General features: G+C 41.7%; 3 protein-coding genes across 3 annotated transcripts; all 3 read left to right on the forward strand.

Moving 5' to 3' along the window:
- Window positions 1-654: 654 nt before the first annotated feature.
- On the forward strand, window positions 655-4,341 carry LOC133016069 (leucine-rich repeat-containing protein 74A). Its single transcript, XM_061083383.1, has 13 exons — window positions 655-763; window positions 998-1,173; window positions 1,247-1,354; window positions 1,432-1,525; window positions 1,736-1,785; window positions 1,880-1,961; window positions 2,080-2,165; window positions 2,249-2,443; window positions 2,537-2,632; window positions 2,744-2,887; window positions 3,050-3,154; window positions 3,434-3,519; window positions 3,732-4,341. Exons 1-13 carry the CDS (start codon window positions 655-657, stop codon window positions 4,339-4,341), a joined length of 1,941 nt encoding a protein of 646 aa, XP_060939366.1.
- Window positions 4,342-5,307: 966 nt separating this feature from the next.
- olfm4.1 (olfactomedin 4, tandem duplicate 1) lies at window positions 5,308-7,103 on the forward strand. Its single transcript, XM_061082087.1, has 5 exons — window positions 5,308-5,361; window positions 5,486-5,659; window positions 5,755-5,967; window positions 6,044-6,191; window positions 6,271-7,103. The coding sequence occupies exons 1-5, from the start codon at window positions 5,308-5,310 to the stop codon at window positions 7,101-7,103; spliced, it is 1,422 nt and encodes a 473-aa protein (XP_060938070.1).
- A 2,368-nt stretch (window positions 7,104-9,471) lies between these two features.
- olfm4.2 (olfactomedin 4, tandem duplicate 2) lies at window positions 9,472-11,245 on the forward strand. Its single transcript, XM_061083480.1, has 5 exons — window positions 9,472-9,531; window positions 9,621-9,788; window positions 9,877-10,089; window positions 10,230-10,371; window positions 10,452-11,245. Exons 1-5 carry the CDS (start codon window positions 9,472-9,474, stop codon window positions 11,243-11,245), a joined length of 1,377 nt encoding a protein of 458 aa, XP_060939463.1.
- Window positions 11,246-12,826: the final 1,581 nt, after the last annotated feature.

Here is a 12,826-nt window from a genome sequence, read left to right on the forward strand (position 1 = left end):
GTACTGGTCCATTTTGAGATTTTGGTCTGTTATGGTTCCATTTCTTCTTTCGCTCTAATGGAAAAAAAGTTGATGGTGTTTTTTTGACCCTCTGTCTGTCTGCAACAGTATATTTCTCCTAAATCCACCCAACAAGCTAATCTGCATATTTAACCATAACATTTCACAGAACCACAGAATGTGTGATTTTTTTTATTTTTTTATCCTAGTCACCTGCAGTGCCAATTGGCAAATGTATTCAAATTTGCGTCAATTTCAATGTATCACATCCACAATCTCCTAATCTGCATTTTCATCAGTAAATACAATCAGTCAGATGACAGTTGATGTAGGTTTTGGACATATGGCCCAGGCCCATGAGGTTGTGTTGGTTTTATACTCCAAACCACATCGATTCCCTTTGTGAGCGGCTGTGGCCCAGGAGGTAGAGTGGACCATCCACTAACCGGAATGCCCATGCTTCACTGAGTCATTCATTAATAATGTCGCTATGCCGCATTACCTGGGGGGTCGAATTACCTGCTGGACACTACACGCTTATTTCATTTCACAGCACAAGCCCATACGGGACAAACAGGGAAATAGCCCGGCTGTGTTCCTCTTGAGTCAGGGAAATAGTTTCTAACAGTATATGAGCTGTGACGGCTGAATGCAATGTCGACATTATCTCTCAAGTCCCTCTGCTTAAGAGACGATGATTGTCCATCTCCAGATCAGCCCCGAGGAGAGGAGGACGAGTTTGACTCCGACTTGGAGTCTGATGGTAAGTAGCTACATTGAAATCCAATTCTAGGATATCTTGTGAGTCTTTAAATACTGCTCGTATTGTAATGCTTTAAAGCCATATACATGTTAAATACTGTAAATTCATAATGCTCAAGAAAAAACGTAATATTGCACAGTAACATGACTTGTTGCTGTATTATAAATTTCCACTGCTACTAAGGCAACAGCCCATAGAGAGACAATCATTTTTTATGTGGTTACTTATTTCCAGAAATCGAGGAGAGCAACAAGGAGACATCTGTAACTGAAGTGTACCTGCAGGCCTGCAAGCTCGTGGGTGTGGTGCCGGCCTCCTACTTCCTACGAAACCTTGACTCTTCCACTATGACCCTCACCTACCATGGGCTGGGACCTCTGGGAAGCAAGGCACTTGCTATTGCTTTGGTGGTAAGTTTAAAATGTCAATTCTTTTTAATGAGTTAGACTCTGCTATTTCTGATTAGCAGCTCTTCTCATTAAGACCGACATGCACATCAACACTCTGGAACTGGCAAACAATGACATTCAAGCTGAAGGAGCCAAATACATTGTGGAAATGCTGAGGGCCAATTTCACCATCCAGCATCTGGTATGTATGCAGTACTGCAGAGCCACAACTAGAGGGCACAAGAGCTGTATCCTCACCAGCCTCTGTGTATCATTCAGGATTTGTCCAACAACTCTCTGAAGTCTGAAGGAGCCGAGCATGTGGCTAAGATGTTGCCCGACAATATTTCACTAAAGACTATGAAACTTTCAGGTAATGAGCACATTAACAGCATTTAACATGATATTAAGGGGAGGTTTCTTGGGAGTGATGCAATGAGTTTCATGGACCTACTTATCTGAAGTGTCCATAACAATAATAAGATTATATCATTATAACAATAAAACATTTGTAAAAAATATTGCTATTATGTTTATGCATTTAAAAAAATATATTTTTAAACAAATACAAATTTCCCAACAGGTAATAAATTTACTGATGATGATGCTAAATACTTTGCAGATTCTTTCTCGGTAAGTTATTAAAGAACTTCTAAAATGCCCCTGTTGTTTTATTTGATTATTTTGTACAATAACCATGTTGAAAATATATTTTTGAAACATTTAGATTAATTCCAGAATAAAAGAACTTGACCTAAGCCATAATGAATTTTGTGGAAAAGGAGGTGAACATCTTGGACAGATGTTAGGTACAGTAAAATCCACTAAACCTAATTTCTTTATAGATGAGATCCATTGCATTAAATTACAGTGAATATGTATATATATCTATATGTTTGTCTCTGATTTTAACGTCCATTTCTACAGCAAACAACGAAGGTCTGGAGTTGCTGGACCTCAGCTGGAATCATCTGAGAATGAAAGGAGCTGTAGCTTTATCTGCAGGACTCAGAGTACGGCTCTATAAGAAATAAATGTCATCATCGACTTCATGTGCAACATTTGATCACATTTACTGTGCATTATCCATATGCAGGTAAATATGATGTTAAAACACCTTGACTTATCATGGAATGGTTTTGGAAATGAAGGCGCCCTGGCCATGGGAGAGGCCCTTAAATTCAACAGCACCCTGGTTCACCTCAACCTCGGCAACAACCGGCTCACCAACGAAGGTGTCGGCATGCTGTGCAGAGGCCTGGAGTTCAATGACACACTCCGAGTCCTGCTGGTGGGTGGACAAAGTTTCATAAAGCCAACACACATCTTCAATACGGCTGCAGGTACATTGTAAATTGATGCTTTAATACTTAAACTCCTGCAGCTGGCATACAACTCTATAACGGTAGAGGGAGCACTGGCCTTGGTTAATGTGGTGAAGAACACACCTAGAACTGCCCTGGAGGAGATAAACCTGAGTGTGAGTGGCTGTTTTTCATTCGATCACAAACACATCAAACTAGCTGTGAGTTTTGTATCAATATTAATCAAATATTGTATTATTTTCCCTTTTTGCTTTTCTACCGGGCAGAACGTGCTGGTAAATGAGAACTTTGTGCATCTGTTGGAGGTGACGTGTCAGGAGCATCCTGGCCTGGATGTACAGTATGGAGGGGTGGGGGGGTTCATCGCCAAGAAGCCGCCGAAACGTGTCGATCCAATGAAGATCATCCAGGTCTGTGTAGTCACAGAATGAACATTTGAGATGGTTATGTCCTATGTTTTAAATTGTAATCCCACATCTGTGTATAATGTCTAAGTGTTTTACTCACACTTTAATTTAGTAGAAATTCACTTTTAATTTGTCTGTTTAATAATTGTCTCTGTTTTTCAAAAGGATTATCTGGACCAGCGTAAACTGCGTCTGTGGGATTTCTTCAGGAAAATAGACAAAGACGGTACCATGCGTGTCCCAGTCCCCGACTTCAGGAAGGCCGTGCAGGTGTGACCCAATCATTGTTGATTTACTGAGCAGCGATATGAGTCAGTGACATTTACATTAAAAGTGCACTGGTGTATTTCAGTGACAGAATACCATGAGAGTGTCCTCTGAAATCATCCATGAGGTGTCATCTAATCCTTTTCGCATCTGTGTCCTGATGCTGATCATGACTGGCACAGAGCACAGAACAAATCAATAAAATCCTATAGTAACTTACAAATAATTCACTGATGCTGTGCATGAAAAAGTAGAAACTCCTTTACTTTTTTGTTCTGACAGCAATCGAGCATCCCTCTGGATCGATACCAGATTGAGGAGCTCATTCAGAGACTTGATCGTGACAGGACAGGGATGGTGGACTACAGGTGAGCACATACCGTGTGCTACTGTTTGATTATGCTGACAGATGGTGCCTTTAAATTCCAGCACAGAGAAAAAAGTGTGTCCTACATATGAGCTGGGAAATCGTCCTTATCAAAAACATGGTGTTGTAAAGGAGTGGTGTTTGTATATGGCACAGAGGGGCTGTAGTAAATGGGTTCCAGTGCTGTAAAAATGATCTGATATTTCTGTGCAGGGGATTGGCAGATACCAGGAAACAGATGATGAGGGATCATCGCCGCCAGCTGAGGAAGGTTGAGTCCCGGCAGAAGAAAGAAAAGCAGAAAAGCGACCGAATCCTCAAGACCTTCCAGAAGGCCGTGGAGGCGGTGACGCCCCATGGCTCCATAGTCATGTCTCCAGGTGCTGCCAAGGAGGACTCAGGGGGGCCGCAGCACTTCTCTGCCACCCCCCTCAGCTCCTGGCACCACATTGTCATGTCCAACAGCAGTCGCTACTCTGTCACCAACCTGAGCAACGAGCATGTCCACCTGCCCAGGCTCGGGGGCAGCCCGTCTTTCCGTCCAACCACTTCTCTGGAGATGCGCTCCTACTCCCAGCCCAACCTGCTGGATGACTCCCCACGCTTTACCCCAGGCAAGTCCATCTCCGCTCAGGGGATACGCTCTGATCCAGAAATGAGCCGCAGCAAACTGAGCCCCACCGCTAACCCCCTGACCAGATCCAGGCCGGCTCTTAACGCCAAGAAGCCAGAGGGTAAAGCTAAAACCAAGAAAGTGAAGAAGAAGAAAATGAAGAAGCAGGAGGAGAAGGGCTCAAAGAATCCTTATCAAACTGTCAAGTGACTGTCAATGAAAGGTTCGGATTGTTTCTATGTGTCACCACTGGCTTGTGTTCCTCATATTTATTAAATAAAGACAGATTTTCATATTTATCTTGTCTTTAACTTGAATGGCTCGCAGTAGAGCACATACTTCTGCAAAGGCCCAACAGTCCCCTTAAGAAACCACATTTAAATTTACTACTGGATTTTAATTTGGATCTGTCCCACATTACACACACTCATAAATATTAGTCCCCTGATTTTTCCATCAAGCTCCATGAAGACTCTGTCTCTGGGAAACAAGTGGGAATGTAAAAAAGAAAGAAATCAACATTGCAATTCATTAAGAAAGTTGATTAAAACATTCCTGCATCCTTCTACCATATTTCAATAAAATTAGTTCTGTATTTTTTGTGTAATCCTGCTAATAGGCCAATGAAGATGTAACCGTTATGAAGATGACTCTTTCAAATTGAACTTTATTTTGAAATAATGTGACAAAAAAGTTTTAAAGTTCTATCTCACAGTGTTGAAGAAAGTGAAAAAATAATGATTTGAACCGCACCCTGATCCTAACCAAAATATATTGGAGTCCTTCCATTTGTAATCTGTCCAGTAGGTTTAGTGTGATGCTGCTAAATAACAAATCAACAAAATGCCAAATGCCGATTAAAACATCAAAAAATGACAGATTGACAAATACAGCATCCGTCCATTCATATTGTGGTCATCTCTCAGTCAACATTTCATTCTGTTTCCTGCTGAATAAGTTGAGCTATCTGAGGATTCATCACATTTTATAACACTTGGGAACCGGAGTATTTAACTTCTGTTTGCTGAAGATAACGTCAAGCGTCACATATCTCGACCTGTGTCTTGTGGCTAATGATGCTGTGAACGAGGACAGCTGCTGCACCCGGCCAGACATTGACACTGTCTATATAAACCCAGAAGATTCAGCCGTCTCCATCATGAGCCCTGCACCAGAATGATAGGCACTCTTTGTATCTTTACGCTTCTGAGCTCCACGGCGGCCTGGGGGGTATGTATGGCACGACCTAGATTGACTGATGCATCTTTGTTCTTTATATATATATATATATATATATATACATATTCTTTATAACCTTAAGCTGATTTAATGTTCCTGTGACCTTTCTTTTCAGCCTGTTGGCCGGTGGAGGGAAGGGCGAGTGAGAAATGAGACAGGAGGTGGAAGCGGGGACAGATGTACCTGTGATGCCTTCCTGCCCAGTTCAACCTTCCCCATCAGAGACCTGGTGGTGGTAGAGCAGACAGCTGTGGAGATCTCCCACAAAGTGGAACTGGAGATGGGCAAGGTACTCTTGCATATACTGGAAACAAATACTGTAAAACGAATAGGTGACAGATCAAAAAAGTATAGTGTCTAAAGTTATATTTTTCCTGATTTCAGCTGGAAGACTACGAGACCAAGCTGACTGCATATGCAGAAAGAATAATCCAGCTGACAGTGGAGATTGAGAAGATGGAGAAGAACCCGGATGACTACAATGACGCAGCCCTGGACGGGGTGAAGGTGGAGATCAAACAAGTGGAGGCTTTAGTTAAAGAGCTGCAGCTTTCCATCGCAAGCTCCACCATCATCTTTCAGTCTCTGCACGTGCAGGTAAGTACGGCGTATGGTCGCCACAGCTGTCAACAGCCGTGGTGCTGACAAACCGATGCCATGTTGTTTTTTTTAGATCACAACCATGGTGGCGACCCTGGACTGGATGGAGAAGACCTACGACAAGAACGCGGTTCTGGTGACCCGCCGGGAATACATCAAGGTGCAGCTGGAACTGGAGGAGTGCGAGAGACGCCACCAGGAGCTCTTCAACCCCAACATTGGTGAGTTCATTCACACTAATAAAAATGTATTGAGGGCCCTCTGAAGACTCATTTGATTCATTTCCGGTTCTCTTTGTAGGTTCCTGTGCCCACAACGGCATCATCAGGGTCAGCAAGCCCATTGTGAGCCAGCTGAACGCCCATCTAAGCTCTGGCTACAAATTCGGAGGCTGGGGGAAGGATTCCAAACCTGTTCCCGACAGAGAGTCTATGTACTGGTACTCTGGCTACACTAGTACCTCCATTGTTGACATCAGGTTTTACACCAACTACAAGAATCTAATTTTAAGAAATAACTTCCAGCATCACAATTTACAGAGCGGCTGGACGGGCACAGGGAACAATTACATCATCCGTGACAACACCTTGTATTATCAGATTAACAGTCCGTTCGGGCTGGCCAAATTGAATTTCACCACCATGAAATATGAGTCAAGGGTGATTGCTAAAGCAAGCACCAGATTCTCCTACACAGACATGCCCAATCAAAACTTTGACTTTGCTGCCGATGAGACCGGCCTGTGGGTGACCTACGCCACAGAGGAGTCCAGCGGACGCATGGTCATCGCTAAGATAAACGAGCCCTCTTTTGGGGTTGAGGAGGAATGGCAGACTAGCGTCTACAAACCAGGGGTGAGCAACGCCTTTATGGTGTGTGGCGTTCTGTATGCGGTCAGGACTGTAGATATCCAGACAGAAGAAATCTTTTACAAATACGACACCCGCACCAAACAGGAGAGTCACATTAGCGTCCTGTTTGAGAAGTTCCAGGATAAGTTCTCTAACCTGGATTTCAACCCCACAGACCAGAGGCTCTACATGTACAACAACGGCTACTACGCCAGCTATCATCTGTGGTTTAACCACACAACTCAAGCCACTGCTCAGCCTCCATTGGTCCTCACCTCCTGAGCATTATCAGTGATTTACTGAACCTATGAATGAAACAATGATTCTATCCCTGTTTTTCTCTTTCTCTGGTTGTTCTCTGGTTGTTCTCCTTTCTCCTTCTTCTTAAATGATAATAAGTGAATAAATCATGTGAAGCATCATATAAGTGTCAGGTGTGTTTTTGTGTAAATGCTCATGAATAGAATGTATTACTCAATAATGACTGAAAATGACAGTAACAATACTTCTTTTAAGAAAATAAGATACGATAACATTAAACTTAATTGACCCCAAACTGGGGACATTCACTAGTTATGGTAAAGTCAGAAAGAGGTAGACAAGAGAATATAAATATAAAAGACAATAGGAAAAAAATAATTTAAAAAAGTATAGAATATGTTCATAATAAACACTTTTCAGTATGGAATTAATGTTTTATAGTAAATATTTAAAAAATTAAGATGTAGAAATTATTAGTTTTAATTTTAATTAGTTAAAAGAAAGTAGACATGTGGAGTTCTATTGATTATATATATATCGTTGACTGATGAACTTGACCCATACATATATTCAACAAGGAAGGATCTATTTCTAGGCAAATATCTGACACAAATTTCAAATGGTCTGATCAGTAAATGGAGTGAAGCTCGTTCAGGCAGCCAACTCGAGCTGCGCTGCTCCAATCATGTAATGTCTTATTCTCCACAACCCTTTCTAACACACGCCCTCCCAATCTGACGGATTATTTAAACTGCAATGATTTCCCATCACTCCCTTTGCTTGCTCATTGCTGCTGCGTCAGTATTACTGCCAGTGGATTCAGCCCCTCTGCCGTCCCAACATCCACCTATAGGCTCTGACTGGGGGGCTTATAAATATTTGCTCCGACTGTTCAGTTGATGAAGTCGGAGCCTAAACGTCAAACATTATGTTCTGCTGCAATAAAAATTACAGCATCTGCATTACAGGGCTATTTTATGATTATCTTTGTGTTGTTACACAGGATAACTAATATTAATTGTCATCGTTATGCAGATGATACACAGTCGTATCTCCCCCTGAAGCCTTGTTCCACCCGTATTTCCCATATTACGTCCTGCCAGGATTAAATGAAAAGGCGGATGACTCAAAATCTGAGGTGGTTATAATTACACACACACTGGCCCCAGTACCAGCAGTATTGACAATCTCTTCTGTCTCTCTTGTCTTTAAAGCTGCCTAGGAGCTATTTTTAATTCTGAGCTGTCTTTTGATGCTCAAGTGAACAAAGTGGTGCATCCTGTGCAAATATACAGACGATTGTTACACTATAAGACGTAGCTGCTTCAGTGTCAAGGTTTTGCTGTGCGTTTACTGCATTATTTCTAGCAGTATATCTGTTTTATGCTAATAATAATATAAAATCTTAAAAAACTTCCACATTTTGAGTACAGATTTGGCTTTTTACATTGATACAATGTATAATGTTCGCATCAAAAAGTTTTCCAGTTAGTATTACATGATTAACGTGTTTATAACTGTCACATTTTTAAAGACACCACCAAAGACACATGCTTAAGATTCTGCAATTAACCATATGGATGAGGATACAACAAAAGCAATTGGATTCCTATTTTAAAAAAAGTGACCCCTGAGTTAATGCTTATACAGTTAGAACGATTAAATATGAATAAACTGCTTTGTTTTCAAGAAATTAAATTAAATTATAATAGAATGGCTCTTAGTAGAACATATGCCTCAGGCCAGACCCAACAGTCCTCCTACATTTAATCAAATTTAATCAAGCTGTATTCACACACTAACTGGGCCTGGATTTATTTCATCAAGATCCATTAATTATTCCCATGGAAAATAGTGAAAATGTTAAAAAAAAATTGCCCTATCAAGCTAAATTAAAGAAAGAAATAAAATATTCCTGGATTCGCCCCTGATCTGGATCCGCACCAAAATTGTATGGGTTCTTTCATGACCCTTTCCACATGGTTCCAGCATGATTCCTGGTAATCTGTCCAGCAGTTTCTGTGTAATCCTTTTAACAATCCAACAAATAAACCAACCGACCAACGGACAGGTGTGAAAACATCCATGAGGTCAGCTAACAGGCCATAAACTTAACAAGGTGTTGCTAGAGTTTACTGCACATGGCATTTTTCTCATCCACACCCCGTGTCCTGATCAGATCTTATACGTGGGGATTCTGAAAATATTATCGTGACCAAACAAAGATAATGCCTGTGACGGCCGAACGTTGTGAATGAACATGTGTGCCTGTGTCGAGCTCAGACAATAACTATGGGAAGAGAGAAGATGTCAGTGATGACCTGATAAGAGCTGCCTTTAAAAACCCTCCAGTCAAGCATCTGAGGAGACACTTGAGATAGACGGAGACATGATGCTGCCAATTCTGCTGCTGCTCCTTCCAGTCCTCAGTCCTGCTTTGGCCTGGATTGTAAGGGAATAACTTTTCTTTGATCCCTGATTGTGCAATTAAATAAAATCACCTTTAAACTAACATTTTCCTTTTTGATAATTTCGCAGCCAGTGGAGGACTGGGAGTCTGGCAATGTGACTGAATCAGTGGGAGACTCAGGTCAGTGCGTTTGTCTGGTGTATGTGCCCGACACCACCTTCCCTGCCGACCGGGTGCAACACATGCAACAAGTCAGCAAAGACCTGATCCTGGAAGTGGAAATCCAAATGGACAAGGTGCTCGGGAGCTGACTGACTGGCACGATGGTATAAAAACATGTGCTGTGGTATAAACATCATGATGTTGACTTGTGTTTTCACTTAGATGGTGAGCTATGAAGGAAAACTGGAGATCTACCTGAAAGAACTGACGGAGCTGACAGTCAGAGTGGCCATGCTGGAGAGCAGCGCCGACAACTACATCAAACTGGACTTTGAGCTGCTCAGGATCGAGCTCCGAGAGTTTGACGCTCTGGTGTCGCAGCTCAGAGACTCCCTCAACTCCTCCTCGCCTCTGTTCGACAGCCTGTTCATTGAGGTAGGAAAGTCACATCTGAATCTGTGGCGAGAATCTGGTGTTGGCCTGGGAATCACCATGGACTTTTCATGGATTTAAAATTCAGTTAGGGTTAGCCAAATCTTCATAGATTTCTGTTTAATGAATGTGTTTGTTTCCAGATTCATAACATGACGCTCATTGTAAACCAACTGGAGACCTATGACAAGAGCAACCTGAACGTGATCCGCTTCGAGTTCGCCAAGCTGCAGAAGAAGCTGGAGGAGTGCCAGAAGGAGCACGACTCCTTCAAGCCAGATATTGGTGAGGCAGCTTTGTCAGAAGATAGCCGACAAGACATGTAGATCCTCAGTCATTTTTAACTCTTCCCTCCTTTTTTTCAGGCAACTGCAACCACACAGGAATCATGAGCATCAGCAAACCCATGGTGGTCCAAGTGAACGCTCATTTGAACGGAGGCTACCAATACGGAGGCTGGGGCAAAGACTCCAAACCTGTCCGAGGCTACGAGTCAATGTACTTCTACGGTGCATACAGCACCCCCCATGTGTACGACTTCTATTTGTACTCCGACTATGAGAAGCTGATTCTGAGGTCTGAATTCAAACACCATCACCTACCAAATGGTTGGGAAGGTACCGGTAACAATTACATTGTTCACGGGAACACTATATATTACCAGCACAACACGCCTTTCGGTATGACCAAGCTGAATCTGACCAGCTCCAAATACGACTCCCGAGTGATCCCAGCTGCCAGTCAGAGGTTCTCGTACAGATACGCAGATAACCAGAACCTAGACTTTGCAGCAGATGAAAATGGCTTGTGGGTAATGTATGCCTCAGAGGAGAGCATGGGTAAGATTGTCCTCGCCAAGCTAGATGAGAAATCGTTCGGCATTGCGGACGAGTGGAACACCGGTGCGTTCAAGGAGCTGGCTGGCAACGCTTTCATGGCGTGTGGAGTCATGTACGCCACCAGGTCGGTGGATCTGAACACAGAGGAGATCTTCTATGCGTTCGACACCAAGACCAAGGAGGAGAAGCAGCTCAACATTCCCTTCCAGAAGTTTCAGGAGAAATACACCAACCTGGACTACAACCCTACTGAGCAGAAGCTCTACATGTACAACAATGGCTACTATGTGTCCTACAATGTGAAGTTTAACAGAGAATGATTTTTCTCAGCTTTGTGATCTAACGTATTGTGATTGGTACGACTGATCTGTGTTCGCTCTCTTTGTCCCTGATGCTCTGTGACACTCTATAAAGCAATGTAATCTCTACTTCTGAATAAAATTAAGCTGAAGCATTCAAATGATGTTATGGGTTGTTTTATTTATATAAATAGAGCAGTTACAAAATTGATGATGCATTCGATGAGGGGAAAGTAGATAATGAAAAAATATTTCCAGATTCCACATATTCAAATGACACATTCATTGAGATATAAACTAGGGTTGGTACGATCCAGAGCGTTTCAGACCATATGGCGTTGATTGGAAAAAGCATTAATAAATGAATAGTAAATTCACTAGTAGCACTTTTTTGGTTTCACATTAACAAAGTCTAATTTAGATATCAGTTTGGTCTACACCCTGTTATAACAGCTCATGTTCCAGTTGCAATACATCATCTTACATTTCCTCTACGATTTCACACAATTGGCAGAAAATTTTAAAACTAGGGTTGGTAATCTGGACAAAAGCGAGCAAGAACTAGTTCCTCTTACCAATAACCGATACATCTCCTGCAGGTTTCTAGAAAAACAGATTGTAAAAATCTCAATGAGTATTTAAGTAATAGATTTAAAAGAACACATATCATGCCAGATACATATAACATAGAGTATGAAAGGTACTTTAGCAATAATGATGTTCTCTGTATCTTTCAGCATCAAGATCAAAATGAAATAAATTTCCAGGTTCTGCAGCTGGTGAGTGAGCTTACAGAAAATGTGTCTTACTTAAAAATACTGGCTTGGTCAACTTTAATGTCTTCAGAGTATAATGGGTGGCGACCAAAAAGACACAGAAACAGCAAAAAAAATAAAGAAGTTGCCGTCACTCTGTAATTAACTTAGATATTTTAATAGGTTGATACACAGGAGCAGAAAGAAATTAATGTGCTTCAGCCGCAGGCAACCTTCAGCCCTTCAAAGAAGACAATGATGAAGATGTTCCTGCCTTTTCAATACATTAGCATTATCTGCATGATTCAAGAAGAAGCTGCTTCGTTACATTCATATTCCAGTTCCAGTTTTTCAATTAACCTCCGGTCCCAGCTAATCAAAATATAAACTGGAGAGAGAAATGAAATATCACCAGTCTGGTGAACATAGCTTGTTACTTTGGTGTTTCTGAGTTGAAATAAAAAACAGTTTTACGTCCAAACTGCTGTCGTATTGTGCACAATGTATGTTTGTCATGTTTTTGCCATTCCAGACACATTTTGCCTTTCAGCTTCATAAAAGCAGGCGAGACCTTACTACTGTTGTTGCGTCACATAGGAGATATACAGTATATTATAGCTCGAGATGAGGTCAATCATACAGTCTGAATAACCTTCAGGAAGAAAGCTACCCCTATATATCATTTAAAAAAATACTTTAGTCACTGACTCTAAAGCATTACATTTTAATATTAAAATCACAGTACTTTCATTTATATTGTAAATAGATTTTTACAGAGAAAGAGAGAGAGAGGGGAAGACACACAGCAAAGTGCCACGAGTCAGACCACAGTCTGCCTCAGTATGTG

The sequence above is a fragment of the Limanda limanda genome, chromosome 12 (assembly GCF_963576545.1).
Source record: "Limanda limanda chromosome 12, fLimLim1.1, whole genome shotgun sequence".
Lineage (NCBI taxonomy): Eukaryota > Metazoa > Chordata > Actinopteri > Pleuronectiformes > Pleuronectidae > Limanda > Limanda limanda.

Bases quoted from the DNA above. Each gene is read 5' to 3' on its own strand.
- LOC133016069 (XM_061083383.1), top strand. From the start codon at position 655: ATGTCGACATTATCTCTCAAGTCCCTCTGCTTAAGAGACGATGATTGT. The intron at 1,174-1,246 runs GTAAGTTTAAAA...CTTCTCATTAAG, and splicing joins CACTTGCTATTGCTTTGGTG to ACCGACATGCACATCAACAC. The intron at 1,786-1,879 runs GTAAGTTATTAA...TGAAACATTTAG, and splicing joins ACTTTGCAGATTCTTTCTCG to ATTAATTCCAGAATAAAAGA.
- olfm4.1 (XM_061082087.1), top strand. From the start codon at position 5,308: ATGATAGGCACTCTTTGTATCTTTACGCTTCTGAGCTCCACGGCGGCC. The intron at 5,362-5,485 runs GTATGTATGGCA...CTTTCTTTTCAG, and splicing joins GCTCCACGGCGGCCTGGGGG to CCTGTTGGCCGGTGGAGGGA. The intron at 5,968-6,043 runs GTAAGTACGGCG...TGTTTTTTTTAG, and splicing joins TTCAGTCTCTGCACGTGCAG to ATCACAACCATGGTGGCGAC.
- olfm4.2 (XM_061083480.1), top strand. From the start codon at position 9,472: ATGATGCTGCCAATTCTGCTGCTGCTCCTTCCAGTCCTCAGTCCTGCT. The intron at 9,532-9,620 runs GTAAGGGAATAA...ATAATTTCGCAG, and splicing joins GTCCTGCTTTGGCCTGGATT to CCAGTGGAGGACTGGGAGTC. The intron at 10,090-10,229 runs GTAGGAAAGTCA...GTTTGTTTCCAG, and splicing joins TCGACAGCCTGTTCATTGAG to ATTCATAACATGACGCTCAT.